The following is a 16,966-nucleotide window of genomic DNA, read 5'->3' as shown; positions in this document are numbered from 1 at the left end:
CTTCCCCGTAGCCTCCAACCGATTGAACGTGCCCGAAACACCTCCCTAGGGAGGCGTTCGGGTGGCATCCTGACCAGATGCCCGAACCACCTCATCTGGCTCCTCTCGATGTGAAGGAGCAGCGGCTTTACTTTGAGTTCCTCTCGGATGGCAGAGCTTCTCACCCTATCTCTAAGGGAGAGCCCCGCCACATGGCGGAGGAAACTCATTTCGGCCGCTTGTACCCGTGATCTTATCCTTTCGGTCATGACCCAAAGCTCATGACCATAGGTGAGGATGGGAACGTAGATCAACTGGTAAATTGAGAGTTTTGCCTTCCGGCTCAGCTCCTTCTTCACCAAAACGGATTGGTACAACGTCCGTATTACTGAAGACGCCGCACCGATCCGCCTGTCGATCTCACGATCCACTCTTCCCCCACTCGTGAACAAGACTCCTAGGTACTTGAACTCCTCCACTTGGGGCAGGGTCTCCTCCCCAACCCGGAGATGGCACTCCACCCTTTTCCGGGACGGAACCATGGACCATGTTAGCATGCTAACCTTAGCAAAATTGTACATTGTGAAAATGACAATAGATTTTACAGTAAATAAAACTATAAAATACTGTATGCTCAGTTGCCAGAATTTAACAGTTAAAAAAAAAAACGTGGTACCGTTTTTCTATTTGCCGCAATACAACGTAAAAAAACACCATCAACCATAGATTTTACGGTAATTTTAACATCAAAAGAAACAGTGGTGCCATTTTCCATTGACAGTGTTATGCTGTAAAAACACCATAAAAAAAATGTTTTCCTTAAAAAAAAAATGTGTTTGACACGTCTTTTTTAGACCATATCACCCATCCCTATAGTTCGCTTATTTTTACACCTGTATGACAGTTACAAATCTTACTTAAAACGTTGCTCTGGCTCTATGTTCGGGACAGTTTGAGCCTGGAAATGACTAATTTACTTTTTCCCCTAAGGTCAGATAATTTTCAAATTGAAAGAACTTGGACTTGGAGGTTCTGCAGTGCAAATGCAAACATATTTACCTTGGACTGCAACCCAAATACAAACATATGTGTCAGAGTTAGTTGGTTACGAACCCCAAAATGCAGAGAAGGAGGCAGGCATTGGGTAAGAAAACATGATTTAATTAAAAACTAAACAAGAACAAACAAAAGGGTACTAACAAGGTCCGATGGTCCGATGACCATGGATGAAGTACTGGCTGTCCAGAGTCGAGACCCAGGATGGACCGCTCGCCTGTGTATCGGTTGGGGACATCTCTACGCTGCTGATCCGCCTCCGCTTGAGATGGTCTCCTGTGGACGGGACTCTCGCTGCTGTCTTGGATCCGCTTGAACTGAACTCTCGCGGCTGTGTTAGAGCCACTATGGATTGAACTTTCAGAGTATCATGTTAGACCCGCTCGACATCCATTGCTTTCGGTCCCCTAGAGGGAGGTGGGGGGGGGGGGGGGGGGGGGTTGCCCACATCTGAGGTCCTCTCCAAGGTTTCTCATAGTCAGCATTGTCACTGGCGTCCCACTGGATGTGAATTCTCCCTGCCCACTGGGTGTGAGTTTTCCTGCCCTTTTGTGGGTTCTTCCGAAGATGTTGTAGTCATAATGATTTGTGCAGTCCTTTGAGACATTTGTGATTTGGGGCTATATAAATAAACATTGATTGATTGATTAATTGATTGATTGAACAAAAAGCGCGCTATGAACAAACAAAACCGGAAGCAGGGAACAAAAGACAGTTAGCTATAAACAGCTACCAAATATAGCTTACCGCTAGGCTGCAACGACCCGACACGACACGACAGGAGCGACAATACAATACAGGAGTGAAAACGACAAGACAATAATCCAGCCCTGACTGGAGGAACAAAACAGGTAAAATAGGAGCGGGCTGATTGACACCAGGTGTGGCCCAGTGCCAATCAGCCGCAGCCGAGGGGAAAACAGCGCACAGGGAAAAAAAACAGGAAACAGACAAAATAAGAGCGCTGACACGAACTTAAAAACAGGAAATACTAAACACACACGAGGACAACCTAAAACACAAACAAGCCTGACAATATTCTCGTTACTAGTAGAAATACGCTAACAAAATATCCCTATCCCTTTCAGGTGTGTGCGACATCTACGGCGACCCCCACTACACCACCTTCAGTGGCGTTCCCTTTGACTTCCTGGACGAGTGCACCTACATCCTGATGGAGGAGACGAGGCCGCGTCATCACCTCACCATCGCCATTGACAACTTTGACTGTAACCTCCCCGGCTCCTGCGCCAAAGGCGTCATCTTGCGCTATAACAACAACACAGCAAGGCTTACTGTCATACCAGGAGGGTCGGCGGTTCAGGTAAGCGGCGACCCGCTTCCGCTAATTGGCCACATGAGGGCAGAAATCCCGGGAAAGGCCATTATTGTTCTCTTATTACAGGCGACCTTGAATACTGAGAGCATAGAGCCGCCATATGAACAGCTTGGGTTCAGGTTTGAGACCACAGGCTATGTGGTGTCAGTGTACCTTCCACAGGTACGCTCCCATGTCTCCCTCACGCCGTACTACACAGTGGAGGTCAGTTTGGCGATGGAGCACTTCCTGATGAACACTCAGGGGCAATGCGGTGGGTTTGCGTGGAAAAGGACGCTTCATTTGGACGTATTCTGACCTGATTCATCTCACATGTGTTTCCAGGAGTATGTGGCGGGGACTCGTGCATACGCAAAGGCGGGCAGGTGGAAGTGGACGACTGCTGTGATGAGACAGCCTATGATTGGATGTTGAATGATTCAACGAAACCAACTTGCGCCCCAAGAAATGTCGTCTGTGACCCACGGCCTACGCTTCCTCCCAGCACTCCCTGCCCTGAGAGCTTGTTATGTCAACTTCTGGACCGCCCGTAAGTTCCAGGAATTTACACATTTCCGTATTATTACAGTACATATCGTACATGCATACACAAACATTACTATATACTGTACACATACATACATATACATATATACACACACACATATATATATATATATACATATGGGAGAGTGGCCGTGCGCAACCCGAGGGTCCCTGGTTCAATCCCCACCTAGTACCAACCTTGTCACGTCCGTTGTGTCCTGAGCAAGACACTTCACCCTTGCTCCTGATGGGTGCTGGTTAGCGCCTTGCATGGCAGCTCCCTCCATCAGTCTGTGAATGGGTAAATGTGGAAGTGGTGTCAAAACGCTTTGAGTACCTTTAAGGTAGAAAAGCGCTATAGAAGTACAACCCATTTATTTATTTATATATAGTAGGGCTGCGAATCTTTGGGTGTCCCACGATTCGATTCAATATCGAGTCTTGGGGTCGCGGTTCGATAATATATAGATTTTTTTGATTCAACAACGATATTTTTTCGATTCAAAACGATTCTGTATACATTCAATACAAAGGATTTCAGCAGGATCTACCCAGTCTGCTGACATGCAAGCAGAGTAATAGATTTTTTTTTAAAAAGCATTTTTAATTTAAAGGACAATTTTTTATCAACTGATTGCAATAATGTAAATTTGTTTTAACTATTAAACCAACCAAAAATATGACTTATTTTATCTTTGTGAAAACATTGGACACAGTGTGTTGTCAAGCTTAAGAGATGCGATGCAAGCGTAAGCCACTGTGACACTATTGTTCTTTTTTTTTTTTTTTTTTTTTTATAAAAGTCTAATGGTAATGTATATGAGGGATTTTTAATCACTGCTATGCTGAAATTATAACTAATATTGATACTGTTGTTGATAATATTCATTTTTGTTTCACTACTTTTGGTTTGTTCTGTGTCGTGTTCGTGTCTTCTCTCGCACAATGTATTCGAATAGATTTTTTCCCACACCCCTAATACATACAAACCCCGTTTCCATATGAGTTGGCAAATTGTGTTCGATGTAAATATAAACGGAATAAAATGATTTGCAAATAATTTTCATCCCATATTCAGTTGAATATGCTACAAAGACAACATATTTGATGTTCAAACTGATACTTTTTTTTGTGCTAATAATCATTAACTTTAGAATTTGATGCCAGCAACACATGACAAAGAAGTTTGGAAAGGTTGCAATAAATACTGAAAAAGTTGAGGAATGCTCATCAAACACTTATTTGGAACAACCAATAGGTGTGCAGGCTAATTGGGAACAGGTGGGTGCCATGAGTGGGTTTAAAAACAGCTTCCCAAAAAATGCTCAGTCTTTCACAAGAAAGGATGGGGGCGAGGTACACCCCTTTGTCCACAACTGTGTTTGCAAATAGTCAAACAGTTCAAGAACAATGTTTCTCAAAGTGCAATTGGAAGAAATTTAGGGATTTCAACATCTACGGTCCATAATATCTTTAAAAAGTTCAGAGAATCTGGAGAAATCACTCCACGTAAGCGGCATGGCCGGAAACCAACATTGAATGACCGTGACCTTCCATCCCTCAGACGGCACTGTATCAAAAACGACATCAATCTCTAAAGAATATCACCACATGGGCTCAGGAACACTTCGTAAATGTCAAACTACTTCCTTAACGTAAATGACCGCCATAACCACAACACCAGGGGGAGCTTTACAAACCACGTTAAACCCAGATTCCGATCTAACAAAGGTCTTAACTCATTCTCTTTCTATGCCACATCAATGTGGAATGCACTCCCAACAGGTGTAAAAGTAAGTGCATCTCTGTATTCCTTCAAAACCGCTCTAAAACAACACCTCCAGGCAACTTCAACACTTTACTAATACCCTCCTCTATTCACATCCCATCTCCCCGGATTATAAATAACCTAATGCAAATAATCAAATGTACTTCTAATGTATGTACTGTACTTTTTGTTATGCTATCTGAACTCACTATGTTCTCTGCTGGCTGTACATATCCTACTAAGTAAGACCTACACTGTTTCAATGTCCATTTATCTGTTGATGACTGAAGTACTGATATCAACCAAAGCTCCTCATCCCACCCCCCGGATTGTAAATAATGTAAATAATTCAATGTATATACTTTGATGATTAACTTGTGTGATGACTGTATTATGCTGATAGTATATATTTGTACCATGAATTGATTAACGTGGACCCCGACTTAGACAAGTTGAAAAACTTATTCGGGTGTTACCATTTAGTGGTCAGTTGTACGGAATATGTACTGAACTGTGCAATCTACTAGTAAAAGTTTCAATCAATTAATCAAATGGCAAACAAATTCGGCAATATTTTTCCCCAAACTATTTCAAACTGAAAAATTTGATGTGAAGTGATTAGAGACTTGATTAGATCAATAACTCGTGACATTGATTTTGATTAATTATTGTTTCATTTTTGAGCAATGATAGCTTTAAAAGAAAAAAAAAAAAGCCCGTAAGGCAGTTAGGTGTTACTAAAATCAACACTGCAACTTTTTATCATTACTTTTCAACTTTTTTGTCCATTTTTTTTGCATGTGTCGCTTTTTTTAACAGTATTTTAAGAATTTTTTTTGTTAAAAATTGGCTGCAGGCCGCAAATGCCCCTCTGGCCCCACTTTGGACACCCCTCCTCAATGCTATGTTATGTATCCCATCCATCCATTTTCAACCGCTTATTCCCTTTGGGGTTGCTGGTGCCTATCTCAGCTACAATCAGGCGGAAGGCGGGCTACACCCTGGACAAGTCACTACCTTGTCGCAGGGCGCTATGTTATTTATAATAAACGTATTTTTTCCATGTTTTGTTTCCCCAGAGTTTTTGACGGCTGCAGAGCGTTTGTCGATGTTCAACTTCTAAAGAAAAACTGCGAGTTCGATTCCTGCTGGAAGGGAGAGTTTGCCTGTTCCTCTCTGGAACAAGCGGCCAGGCAATGCCAAGACGCCACCGGCCTTTGTATCCAATGGAGAACGCTCACAAACGGATCATGCGGTATGTGTCAAAATGGTCAAATCATCAAAATTGTAATAACTACAAATGCTTACAAACTGACATGATGGGTCTGTATCGTTTAGATCATGGGTGTCAAACTCTGGCTTCCGGGCCAAATTTGGCCTGCTGTGTAATTTCATTTGGCCCTTGAGGCAATATCAAATTAACATTAGAGCTGGCCCGCCGGTATTCACTGCTAATTCTCATACTTGCCAACCCTCCCGATTTTCCCGGGAGACTCCCAAATTTGAGTGCCCCTCCCTAAAATCTCCCAGGGCAACCATTCTCCCGTTTTCCACCTGGACAACAATATTGGAGGCGTGCCTTAGAGGTAGTGCCTTTAGCATCCCCTACCACCTGTCATTAGGTCCACTTTCCTTCCTTACAAACAGCGTCCCAGCCTAGTCAGGTAATTTATGCGGCTTCTACACACACACGACGTGTACTTGATCAACAGCCATACAGGTCACACTGAGGGTGGCAGTATAAACCACTTTAACACTGCTACAAATATGCGCCACACTGTGAGCCCACACCAAACAAGAATGACAAACACATTTCAGGAGAACGTCCGCACCGTAACACAACATAAACACAACCGAACAAATACCCAGAATCCCTTGCAGCACTATCTAACCCCTCTCGCCCAACCCCACCCACCTGAGCCCCGACATTAATGAACTAGCTTGCAAGAAAAGATGCCAGTAAAAAGGTCTGAATGGTTATTTTATTTTCAAAATGTATTAGCCTGTGGAAAAAGTTAATGTTGATATTTACCTCTGAAGGCTGCAAATAGAAAAGAGGCATTCATTTTTTTTATTTAAGTTGTATTTAATATATATGTATATATTTTTTTGAAGGTTGATTTTGCACTATTACGTTATATAAGGGTTGCTTGTTCCATATTCAGTGTTAAAGCAAATCAGTGTAGCAAACTGAGCAATAATCAACATTTTATTCATGCACTTTTCTTGCTACTTCAAGGCTTGAATGTTTGATTCATTCATTATTGTTATTTTATTTTCAAATGTATTATTAGAAAAAGTTGATTTGGATATTTCCATCAGAAGGGCTGCAAATAGAAAAGAGGCATTAATTTTTATTCAAATTTTATTTGATATCCCATTGATAATTTTAATTATTATTATTATTGTTACCTTGATTTTGCATGTCACTACGAAGTTATATAAGCCTTGCTTGTCAACACTAAATTGGCCCTAGTGTGTGAATGTGAGTGTGAATGTTGTCTGTCTATCTGTGTTGGCCCTGTTATGACTTGTCCAGGGTGTACCCCGCCTTCCGCCCGATTGTAGCTGAGATAGGCGCCAGCGCCCCTGCGACCCCAAAGGGAATAAGAGGTAGAAAATGGATGTATATATATATATACATACATTCATGTACATATATGGACATATTTATATACATACGGTAAAAAATGGATGGATGGATGTTCAATATTCAATGCAAAACTTGTTTGGGTCCCTATTAAAAGGTTAATTCGTTCAACCTCGGCCCGCGGCTTTGTTCAGTTTAAAATTTTGGCCCACCCTGCTTTAGATAATACAGATAATTCTCAATTTGAGAAAGTAATATTACGAACAACAAAATCCCAACCTGTGTGTCGCACCGACGTCACTCGTCCCCCTTCAAACAGCCACTCAATTCTTCTTCTTCTTCTTCTTCTTTTGTTTTTATGGCGGTTGGCAAGCAACCTTCTGGTGTGCATTACCGCCACCTACTGTAATGGAGTGTGGACCGAGGTGGATCCCTACTCTATATTCTTTTACTTAACCCAGTGTTTTTTAAATATGTGTATATTGCTTTATATCCTATGTTTTCTGAATGCAATCCTAATATATCTCCCACTTCTAACCTAATATTTTCTTTTGCTAACTTATTTTCCAGTATTTCTCTTTCTCTATTATATTTCCTACATTGTATTAAGACATGGTCAACATTTTCTATCTGGTGGCAAAAATCACACAGCCCTGTAGTATGTTTGCCTATCAATTTTAGTGAACTATTTAGATATGTATGCCCTAATCTCATTCTAGTCATAATGTCTTCTTCCTTCCTATTTCTACCCCCTCCTCTCATTACACCTACTTTCCTCTGGACTTTGTAAAACTCTCTACCTTTTGTTTCCTTATTCCAATTATCCTGCCACTTTTTATTGTGTTCTATCTTAATTATGCTCTTCACTTCTTCTTTACTGTGCTTAATCTCCATGTTTACTTCTGTTTTAGTGCTTGCTTGTTTTGCGTATCTATCAGCTAACTCATTCCCCTCAACTCCTACATGAGCAGGAACCCAGAGAAATGTTACCACACCTCCCGCTTTATTTATTCTGTAGATTGCCTGAACTATTTCATAAACTATATCTAGTCTTGTTTCTGATGTTATGTTTTTTATGCTCGTCAATGCACTGCTGGAGTCCGAGCACACGACTACTTTCCTAGCTTTGTTTTCCTCTATCCAGTTAACTGCCATATCAATTGCTACCAATTCCCCCGTAAAAACAGATAGTTTATCACTAATTCTTTTATTCAACACTATATTTCTCTGTGGGATAACTGCAGCAGCTCCTACTTTACTATTTATAGTTTTTGATGCATCTGTGTATATCATAATATTATCAAAAAACATTTCCTCAATCCGTTGTTCTATTTGGTAACTATTTAAATGTCTATTCTTCAGTAACTGCATGTCTACCTTTGGGTTTTCATACATCCACGGTGGTATTGCAGGAATTGGTACTGTAGGGCTCACTTTAATATGGTCAATTTGTGTTTTTTTACATATATCTCCTATTATCCACCCAAAACTATTCATTTTTTTCTTCCCTTTTTCTTGGCAATTTATTAGCACTTGACGGGTTGGATGTCCTTGCTTGGATCCTTTTAAGTTTGCCCAATAAACTGCTGAGAGTTGATCTCTCCTCATGTCCAAAGGTTTTTCATTCATTTCTACTTGTAATGCTGCCACTGGAGTAGATTTAGTAGCTCCACAACATAATCTTAACGCCTGCGACTGGATCCGGTCTATTTTCTCAAGTAGAGTTTTTGAAGCAGATCGATAAATAATGCATCCGTAGTCGATAACAGACCGAATTAAAGTGATATATATTGTTTTCAATGTTAACCTATCAGCCCCCCAATCTTTACCCCTCAAAGCCCTCATTATATTTAACACCTTTTTACTTTTCTCCATTATCTTGCTGATGTGGGTTGACCAGTTCATATTTTTATCAAACCATATTCCTAAATATTTAAAAACTTGTACCTCTTCTATGTTTTCTCCATAGAGTTTTATTTGGAGCTTGTTTTGTATTTTCCTCTTCGTAAAATGTATGACTTTTGTCTTTCCAACAGAGAATCTTAAACCCCAAGCCGTCCCCCAGTCTTGAACATTATTTACCGCTTTTTGAATCTTCTTTTCTATATAATTTGTATTTCTACCTCTCTTCCACATCACTCCATCATCAGCAAACAATGCCACCTCCACTAACCCTTCCACTTCACTAAAAACTTCATTTATCATGATGGAAAATAGTACTGGACTTATTATACTCCCTTGTGGGGTCCCATTTTCCACTTTGTATTCTCTACTATATTCATTTTCTATCTTTACTAATAATGTTCTACTTGTTAAAAAGTCTTTTATCCATCTGTACATTCTTCCTCTAATCCCAATCCTATTTAGTTTCATCAGCAACCCCTGTTTCCACAACATATCATACGCTTTCTCTATGTCAAAAAATACCGCAATTATACTTTCTTTATTTATTTGTCCCTTTCTAATTTCCTCTTCCAGCTGCACTGCTGGGTCATTTGTGCTTCTTGCTTTGCGAAAACCACTTTGGTAGTTTTTTATAATTTCTTTTGACTCTAAATAATATATTAATCTTTCATTAATCATTTTTTCCATTACTTTGCCCAAATTTGAGGTCAATGCAATCGGCCTATAATTTCCTGCCTCTTCCGGATCTTTCCCTGGCTTGCATATTGGAATTATTACAGCTGTTTTCCACTCATCTGGTAATTTTCCTTCTTCATATATCCTATTATATAATTTCAAGACCACTTCTTTGCCGATGCTACCTAAATTTTTGATCATTTGATAACTCACCAGGTCTTTCCCTGCCGTCGTATTTTTAACTTTTTTTAAAATTCGAACCATTTCATCCAAAGAAAATGTCATATCCACAGTGTTGATAAAACTATTATCGTTGTCTTCCTTCATTTCCTCAATATTTACACTAATTGTTTCTTCTCTCTTTTGTTTTTCTACATTTTTCAAATTATCATTACTGTGCACTTTAACAAAGGTTTTTGCTAAAAGTTCTGCTTTTTCTTTATTTCCTACCACACTCCGCATTCCATCTTTCATCACATGATTTTTATGTTCTTTTCTGAGCCCTGACATTCTCTTGATCATTCCCCACACTTGGCTTAAAGGAGTAGTTCTATTTAGTGTTTCACAAAAAGTTCTCCAATGGTGTTTTCTTGTTTTTTTAATAACATACCTTACTCTAGCTTGATGCCTTTTATACTGGATCATGTCTTGGAAATTATGTGTTCTTCTCAATATTCTAAATGCTCTATTCCGTTCTTGTATTGCATCTGTGCACTATCTTCCTTCTTCTCCCTATACTATTCCTTGGTATGCTCTGTTCGGCTGCTTCTATTATGCACTTTGTAATATCTGTATTTAATTGTTCAATATCTTGATTTATATCTACTTCCTTTAAAGTTATGTCGGTAATTTCCCTAAATTTCTCCCAGTCACCATGATTATACTTCCATCTTCCTTCTATCCTAGTGCTTTCTGTCCTATGATTTATGTTTATGTGAATGAAGATTGGCTAGTGATCACTTCCCATTGTGCTGTATTTATTTACTTCCCACTCCACCTTTCCTGCTAACCCTTGTGACACTAGTGTTAAATCTATTGCTGTTTCTTTACCCGTGACGACATCTAACCTTGTTCCCGACCCATCATTCACACACACCAGTTCTTTTTCCTCCAAAAGTGCTTCCAATGTATCCCCATTCCAGTCATCCCTTTCACCCCACATTGTGCTATGTGCATTAAAGTCACCACACCAAATAATATTGCCACTCCAGTGCTCCATTATTGTTTCTAGTTGGTGAATTTCTAATTTCTTGCATGGATTATAGAAGTTTAGTACTTTGTATCTTTCTTTATTATTCCATACTTCTACTCCTACTATCTCTAGTTCTTGTTTTACTTTTAATATTGAATAATGCATATCTTCCTTAATAAATATGGCACATCCTCCTCCTTGCCCATCATTCCTATCTTTACGTATCGTTATATATCCTTTTATTATAAAGTTTAATTTTGGCTTCAGCCATGTTTCTTGAATACATATTATATGTGGTTTATTTTTCATATTATTAATATATCCCTTTAATTCCTGTCCGTTTGCTATCAGACTTCTGGCATTCCACTGAACAATTAACATGGCGTTGGATTGTGGTAACATGACTCGGTCTCGTCTACTCTCTGTAGCTCACCTTGCACCTGTTCCCAGGATAGTTCTTTTAAATTTAAAAACTTTGCTGCTGCTTTGACAATTATTTTGATTTTCTCAGTCTTGTTTCTAGCCTGTTCTGTACAATTTATTACATAAGCCAGGAATACAACTAGTTTATCCATGGAAATTCCTGTATTTGCTGCCTCTTGTTTTTTATTTCTTGAACTATTTTCACTTCTGTCCTGTTCTGCACTTTCTTGATTTCTTATTTTAACTGCCTCTGCATAAGTAATATTTCGTTCAACTCTGATTTGCTGTACTTCTGTTGCCTGTTTTCTTATGATGCAGCCCCCATACGCTGCTGTGTGATTCCCGCCACAATTACAACACTTGACCTGTTCATTTTCTCCACATTGTCCATATTCATGCTCCCCTCCACACCTTCCACATCTCATTTTAGCACGACACACACTAGCTATGTGCCCATAGCGTTGGCACTTGAAACAACGTACTGGGGGTGGCACGTAAGCTCTAACATAGAAGCTTAGATACCCAATCATGATTCTCTCTGGTAGGACCTCCTCTGCAAATTGCACTAGCACGGATTCGCTCTCAGTCTTTTCACCGTTCCTAAATGCCATCATTCTTTTCATCGTAGTGACAGTTCCTCCTTTTATTTCTCTTTTCAGATCATCTAAATTTTCTCCTCTTGGGATTCCTGTCACGACTCCTCTTGCCCCCTTTCGTTCTCCCACTTCGATTTTTTCCTTTATTATTTTGTTGCACAGTTTTTGCAATCGCATTGCTTTGTTCTTTTGCTCTCCATTTTTGCATTTAATCAACAGCCGTCCGTCCCTGAGCACCTTCGCTATCTCCACCTCTCCAATGTCCTTCTTTAATCCCTTAACCAGAGTCATCAAACTAATGTCATTCATATCTTGGTTTGATTTAAATGTATAAATTATCTTATATTCATCCATCATAACCCTTTTCCTCTTATCAACCTCTTCATCGTCTTCATGCACTCTTTTAGTACTCGCCTTTCCTTCACTCCCTCCTCTCCCCTTCTTTCCTCTCTCCCCTCTAGTCCTATCCATTTCCATACTATCCTCATACATCCCGTCACTATCCCCTTCCATCTCGATCCAGTCACAAAACAGCTTATGCTCAACCGCCAAAACAGATTTAGATACTCTCGCCGCCGCCAAATTCACTCCAAATGTTTGGTAGTTCCGCCTGGTCTCCTTCCGCCCTTCCGCCTAACTCTGCTCCTCCCAACTTTCGCGCCAAATGCTCAGTCCATTCCGGCCACACAGCCACTCAATGACAACAGTTCCTACCTAAATATACCTGAGCTCTGGGGACATCTAGCGGAGGAATTTAGAAAGTACACGTGTTTCCAGTAAAGCAGTGGTTCTTAAATGGGGGCACGCGTACCCCTGGGGGTACTTGAAGGTATGCGAGATTTTTTTTTAAATATTCTAAAAATAGCAACAATTCAAAAATCCTTTATGAATATATTTATTGAATATTACTTCAACAATATATGAATGTAAGTTCATAAATAGTGAAAAGAAATGCAGCTAGATTATTTTGTGGATATGTTCCATAAATATTGATGTTAAAGATTTTTTTTTTTGGTGAAAAAATGTTTAATGTTAAGTTCATGAATCCAGATGGATCTCTATTACAATCCCCAAAGAGGGCACTTTAAGTTGATGATTACTTCTATGTGTAGAAATCTTTGTTTAGAATTGAATCACTTGTTTATTTTTCAACAAGTTTTTAGTCATTTTTATACCTTTTTTTATAAATAATTCAAGAAAGACCACTACAAATGAGCAATATTTTGCACTGTTATATAATTTAATAAATCACAAACAGATGACATAGTGCTGTATTTTACTTCTTTATCTCTTTTTTTCAACCAAAAATGCTTTGATCTGATTAGGGGGTACTTGAATTAAAAAAATGTTCACAGGGGGTACATCACTGAAAAAAGGTTGAGAACCACTGCAGTAAAGTACTAGAGTATTTACTTTGTCTTCTTTCTTTTTTTCTTCCAACAGATATAAATTGTACAGAAGGATTAGTGCAGAAAGAATGTCATAGCAAGCTGGACGACTTCTGTTATGGAGGGTTTGTAGAGTTTATTTTTCATCTTTGATAACTAAATGTTTTTTTTTTTATAAAGTCCACTTATATAAGCGTTTTATATGTGTGTTTGTATATGTTTTACGCTGAGCCAAATTATTTTTAAGTATATCTATCTATCTATCCATCTGTCTATCTATCTATTTAGCTACACTGTGGGACCTCGGTTTTTGTTATCAATCCGTTCCCAAGGGTCAGTTGAAAACCGTCCGTCCGTCCGTTTTCTACCGCTTGTCCCCTACGGGGTCGCGGGGGCCGCTGGCGCCTATCTCAGCTACAATCGGGCGGAAGGCGGGGTACACCCTGGACAAGTCGCCACCTCATCGCAGGGCCAACACAGATAGACAGACAACATTCACACTCACATTCAAACACTAGGGCCAATTTAGTGTTGCCAATCAACCTATCCCCAGGTGCATGTCTTTGGAAGTGGGAGGAAGCCGGAGTACCCGGAGGGAACCCACGCAGTCACGGGGAGAACATGCAAACTCCATACAGAAAGATCCCGAGCCTGGATTTGAACCCAGGACTGCAGGAACTTCGTATTGTGAGGCAGATGCACTAACCCCTCTTCCACCGTTGAAAACCAAATCTTTCAAAAAAAACAAAAACAATCCAGTTAATCTGTTCCAGAGTCCTAACATTATCAACACAAAACACTTTTTAGAGAAAATAATTTGCACCAGAGACGTCCAAAGTGCGGCCCCGGGGGCCAATTTCGGCCTGCAGTTCCTTTTTTATTGGCCCTCGGCAGATCATTATAATGAAATATATACATTATCAAGATGTTATTAGCAACACTGTCAAAAGACATATTTGTAAAATCCGATAAAAAAATCACGTCATTGAATTTGGATTATTCCATCCATCCATCTTCTTCCGCTTATCCGAGGTCGGGTCACGGGGGCAGCAGCCTAAGCAGGGAAGCCCAGACCCTCCTCTCCCCAGCGACTTCATCCAGCTCTTCCCGGGGGATCCCGAGGCGTTCCCAGGCCAGCCGGGAGACATAGTCTTCCCAACGTGTCCTGGGTCTTCCTTGTGGAACGTGCCCTAAACATCTCCCTAGGGAGGCGTTCGGGTGGCATCCTGACCTGATGCCCGAACCACCTGTGGAGGAGCATGAATTTGGATTAATCACGATTAATCACAAATGATATTAGTCGTAAAATGTCCGTTAAAAAAAAACACCCCAATACTTGGTCACAGTTTTTATCGTGAAAATCGATAGACTGTAATGGTACAAAATAAATTGTGTTGATTAATCTGCGTTTATATGTGATTAATACCATGTTTTTTTGTGATTAATCGCATGAGTTAACTTGTTATTTTTGACTTCAATGTACAAAATGTATCAAAGCGGCTTCCCACATCCTTCGATTTTACTGAATGCAACCCTTGCTGGAAAAAGTTCGGACGCCGCTGTTTTACGCACAGAAAACAATACAAAATACAACAACAAAAAATATATTATTTTAAGATTTTTAGGCTTTTTTTGGTGATTGTTGAGGACTAGAATTTCTGAATTTGCGGCAGCTTTTTCAGAGAGTTGCAACATTTAATTTTTTTTAATGAGATTGAATCAACTTCTGGTTGAATACATTTGTTGTCAATGTTTTAAATCTTCCTCAAAAATCACATGATGTCAACAAAATGTTTTCAAATAAAATGCTGTATTGATGGTTTACTTGTTTCATACCGCAAAAACAAAGGCAGGCACTAGATGGCGGTAAAAGCCCATACTCGGAAATCATTGCCAAGTTACTGTATTGTTTTAATAATAACAGTATTTAATTATAATTACAGAAAGAACCACCACCAAAGCCTTCCTTATTGCTGGTCTACTCTGTTGTTTACTTGTTGCAGACATTCTCCGGGTATGTTTTATGTCTACAAAACGTGTGGCCATCTGAAACATTCATTAGAAGTCTAGCAACTTCTACCACACACCTCACAGCTGACCAAGGTCTAGCCACTTAAACCTCACAGCTGACCAAGGTCTAGCAACTTCACCTTTTAACGAGGATTAGAATGAGAGCAATATTAGACTAATCTCCCTGGGAGTAAAGTCCTTGACATGGTGCTATGGTCCCACTCTTGAAAACTACTTCTACATAAGCAGAGTTAAGGTCAGTTTTAATATTTAGAAAGTTCACAAGTTTGGGTAAAAGGTTTAGGATTGGGGTTTAGAAGCTATGGGTAAGGGTTAGGGTTGGATTTTGGGTTACATTTCAAGTTTGGTTTACTGTGTTTTTCTATTAGGACTCGGCATGAAGGTTAAGGTTTGGGTTCCTCACATCTGAACATTGTTTACAATCATGGCCAGCAGCAGCGAGAGCGATTCGGACTGAGAAAGCGACGATTTCCCCATTAATGTGAGTGAGGATGAAAGATTTGTGGATGAGGAAAGTGAGAGTGAAGGAATAGAAAAAAAAAAGACTATACAGTGGGAGCGATTCAGATTTTATTAGACAAACTTCCCAGGACAATTCTGGAAAATCCCTTATCTGCTTATTGTGTTACTAGTGTTTTAGTGAGATTATATGGTCGTACCAAAGGACGGCGTGACGCAGTGGGGAGAGTGGCCGTGCGCAACCCAAGCGTCCCTGGTTCAATTCCCACCTAGTACAAACCTCGTCATGTCCGTTGTGTCCTGTGCAAGACACTTCACCCTTGCTCCTGATGGGTGCTGGTTAGCGCCTTGCATGGCAGCTCCCTCCATCAGTGTGTGAATGTGTGTGTGAATGTGGAAGTAGTGTCAAAGCGCTTTGAGTACCTTGAAGATGGAAAAGCGCTATACAAGTACTACCCATTTACTACCCATTCCTGGGTTCAGAGTTAGGGGTTAAGGTTTGAGTTCAATCAAATTTAGCACTCGCGAAAAACTTTGAAAACATTTGCATGATAGCAAGCTACTGACGTCACGAGAAATAATTTAACTACAGTACGTCACAAAACAATTGGAGGAAAACGTCAAAAGAAAAGTAGCATTTATCTAAAAACAGTGTCCTAAAACTGCAAGAAAAATGTTAAAAATCGTAAAATTACAAAAAAAAAAGGTATAGCAACCTAATCAAAAAATAAGAATATTTTCTCTGGCATTGCTAAAAAACACTAAATGAATAATACATTTTTAAAAAACATATATTTTACATGTAAATTTGTGTTAAGTTTATTTATTGTGTAAGTTAAAAGTCCGGCAAGTACAAAGAAAGTACTGTGAGAACTGGAGCCTTTTATGTCCCATTATTACAAAAACAAAGTCATACATCCATCCATTTTCTACCGCTTATTCCCTTTCGGGGTCGCGGGGGGCGCTGGCGCCTATCTCAGCTATACAATTTAAAAAAAAATGTTTTTACAGTAACCCAGTAAGAAAATAAGAACATTTTC

The 16,966-nt window shown here is 39.7% G+C and overlaps 2 protein-coding genes across 15 annotated transcripts in view; one reads left to right on the top strand and one right to left on the bottom strand.

Annotated features, from left to right (window-relative positions):
• LOC133561169 (proton myo-inositol cotransporter-like) overlaps positions 1-10,541 on the bottom strand; it is a 250,512-nt gene extending 239,971 nt beyond the window's left edge. For 9 of the 14 annotated variants that reach the window (XR_009808600.1, XR_009808589.1, XR_009808588.1 and 6 more), the window contains exons 1-2: positions 7,537-10,541; positions 1,180-3,190 (exon numbers count right to left, since the gene is read on the bottom strand). The gene's annotated coding sequence lies outside the window, so the exon portion shown is untranslated. The remainder of the gene's footprint in view (positions 1-1,179; positions 3,191-7,536) is intronic. The other 5 variants (XR_009808593.1, XR_009808594.1, XR_009808597.1 and 2 more) reach the window with 1 other exon arrangement.
• The window catches only part of LOC133561307 (mucin-19-like), a 101,029-nt gene that overhangs the window by 56,367 nt on the left and 27,696 nt on the right, over positions 1-16,966 (top strand). Inside the window, exons 32-36 of the mRNA XM_061914672.1 lie at positions 2,124-2,359; positions 2,441-2,627; positions 2,699-2,903; positions 5,747-5,922; positions 13,492-13,561. Coding sequence (XP_061770656.1) covers positions 2,124-2,359; positions 2,441-2,627; positions 2,699-2,903; positions 5,747-5,922; positions 13,492-13,561 — 874 coding nt within the window. The remainder of the gene's footprint in view (positions 1-2,123; positions 2,360-2,440; positions 2,628-2,698; positions 2,904-5,746; positions 5,923-13,491; positions 13,562-16,966) is intronic.

The sequence above is a fragment of the Nerophis ophidion genome, linkage group LG10, assembly GCF_033978795.1.
Source record: "Nerophis ophidion isolate RoL-2023_Sa linkage group LG10, RoL_Noph_v1.0, whole genome shotgun sequence".
In the NCBI taxonomy this organism is placed as follows: domain Eukaryota; kingdom Metazoa; phylum Chordata; class Actinopteri; order Syngnathiformes; family Syngnathidae; genus Nerophis; species Nerophis ophidion.
The sequence above is the reverse complement of the archived record's forward strand: the minus strand, read 5'-3'. Positions and strand labels throughout refer to the sequence as shown.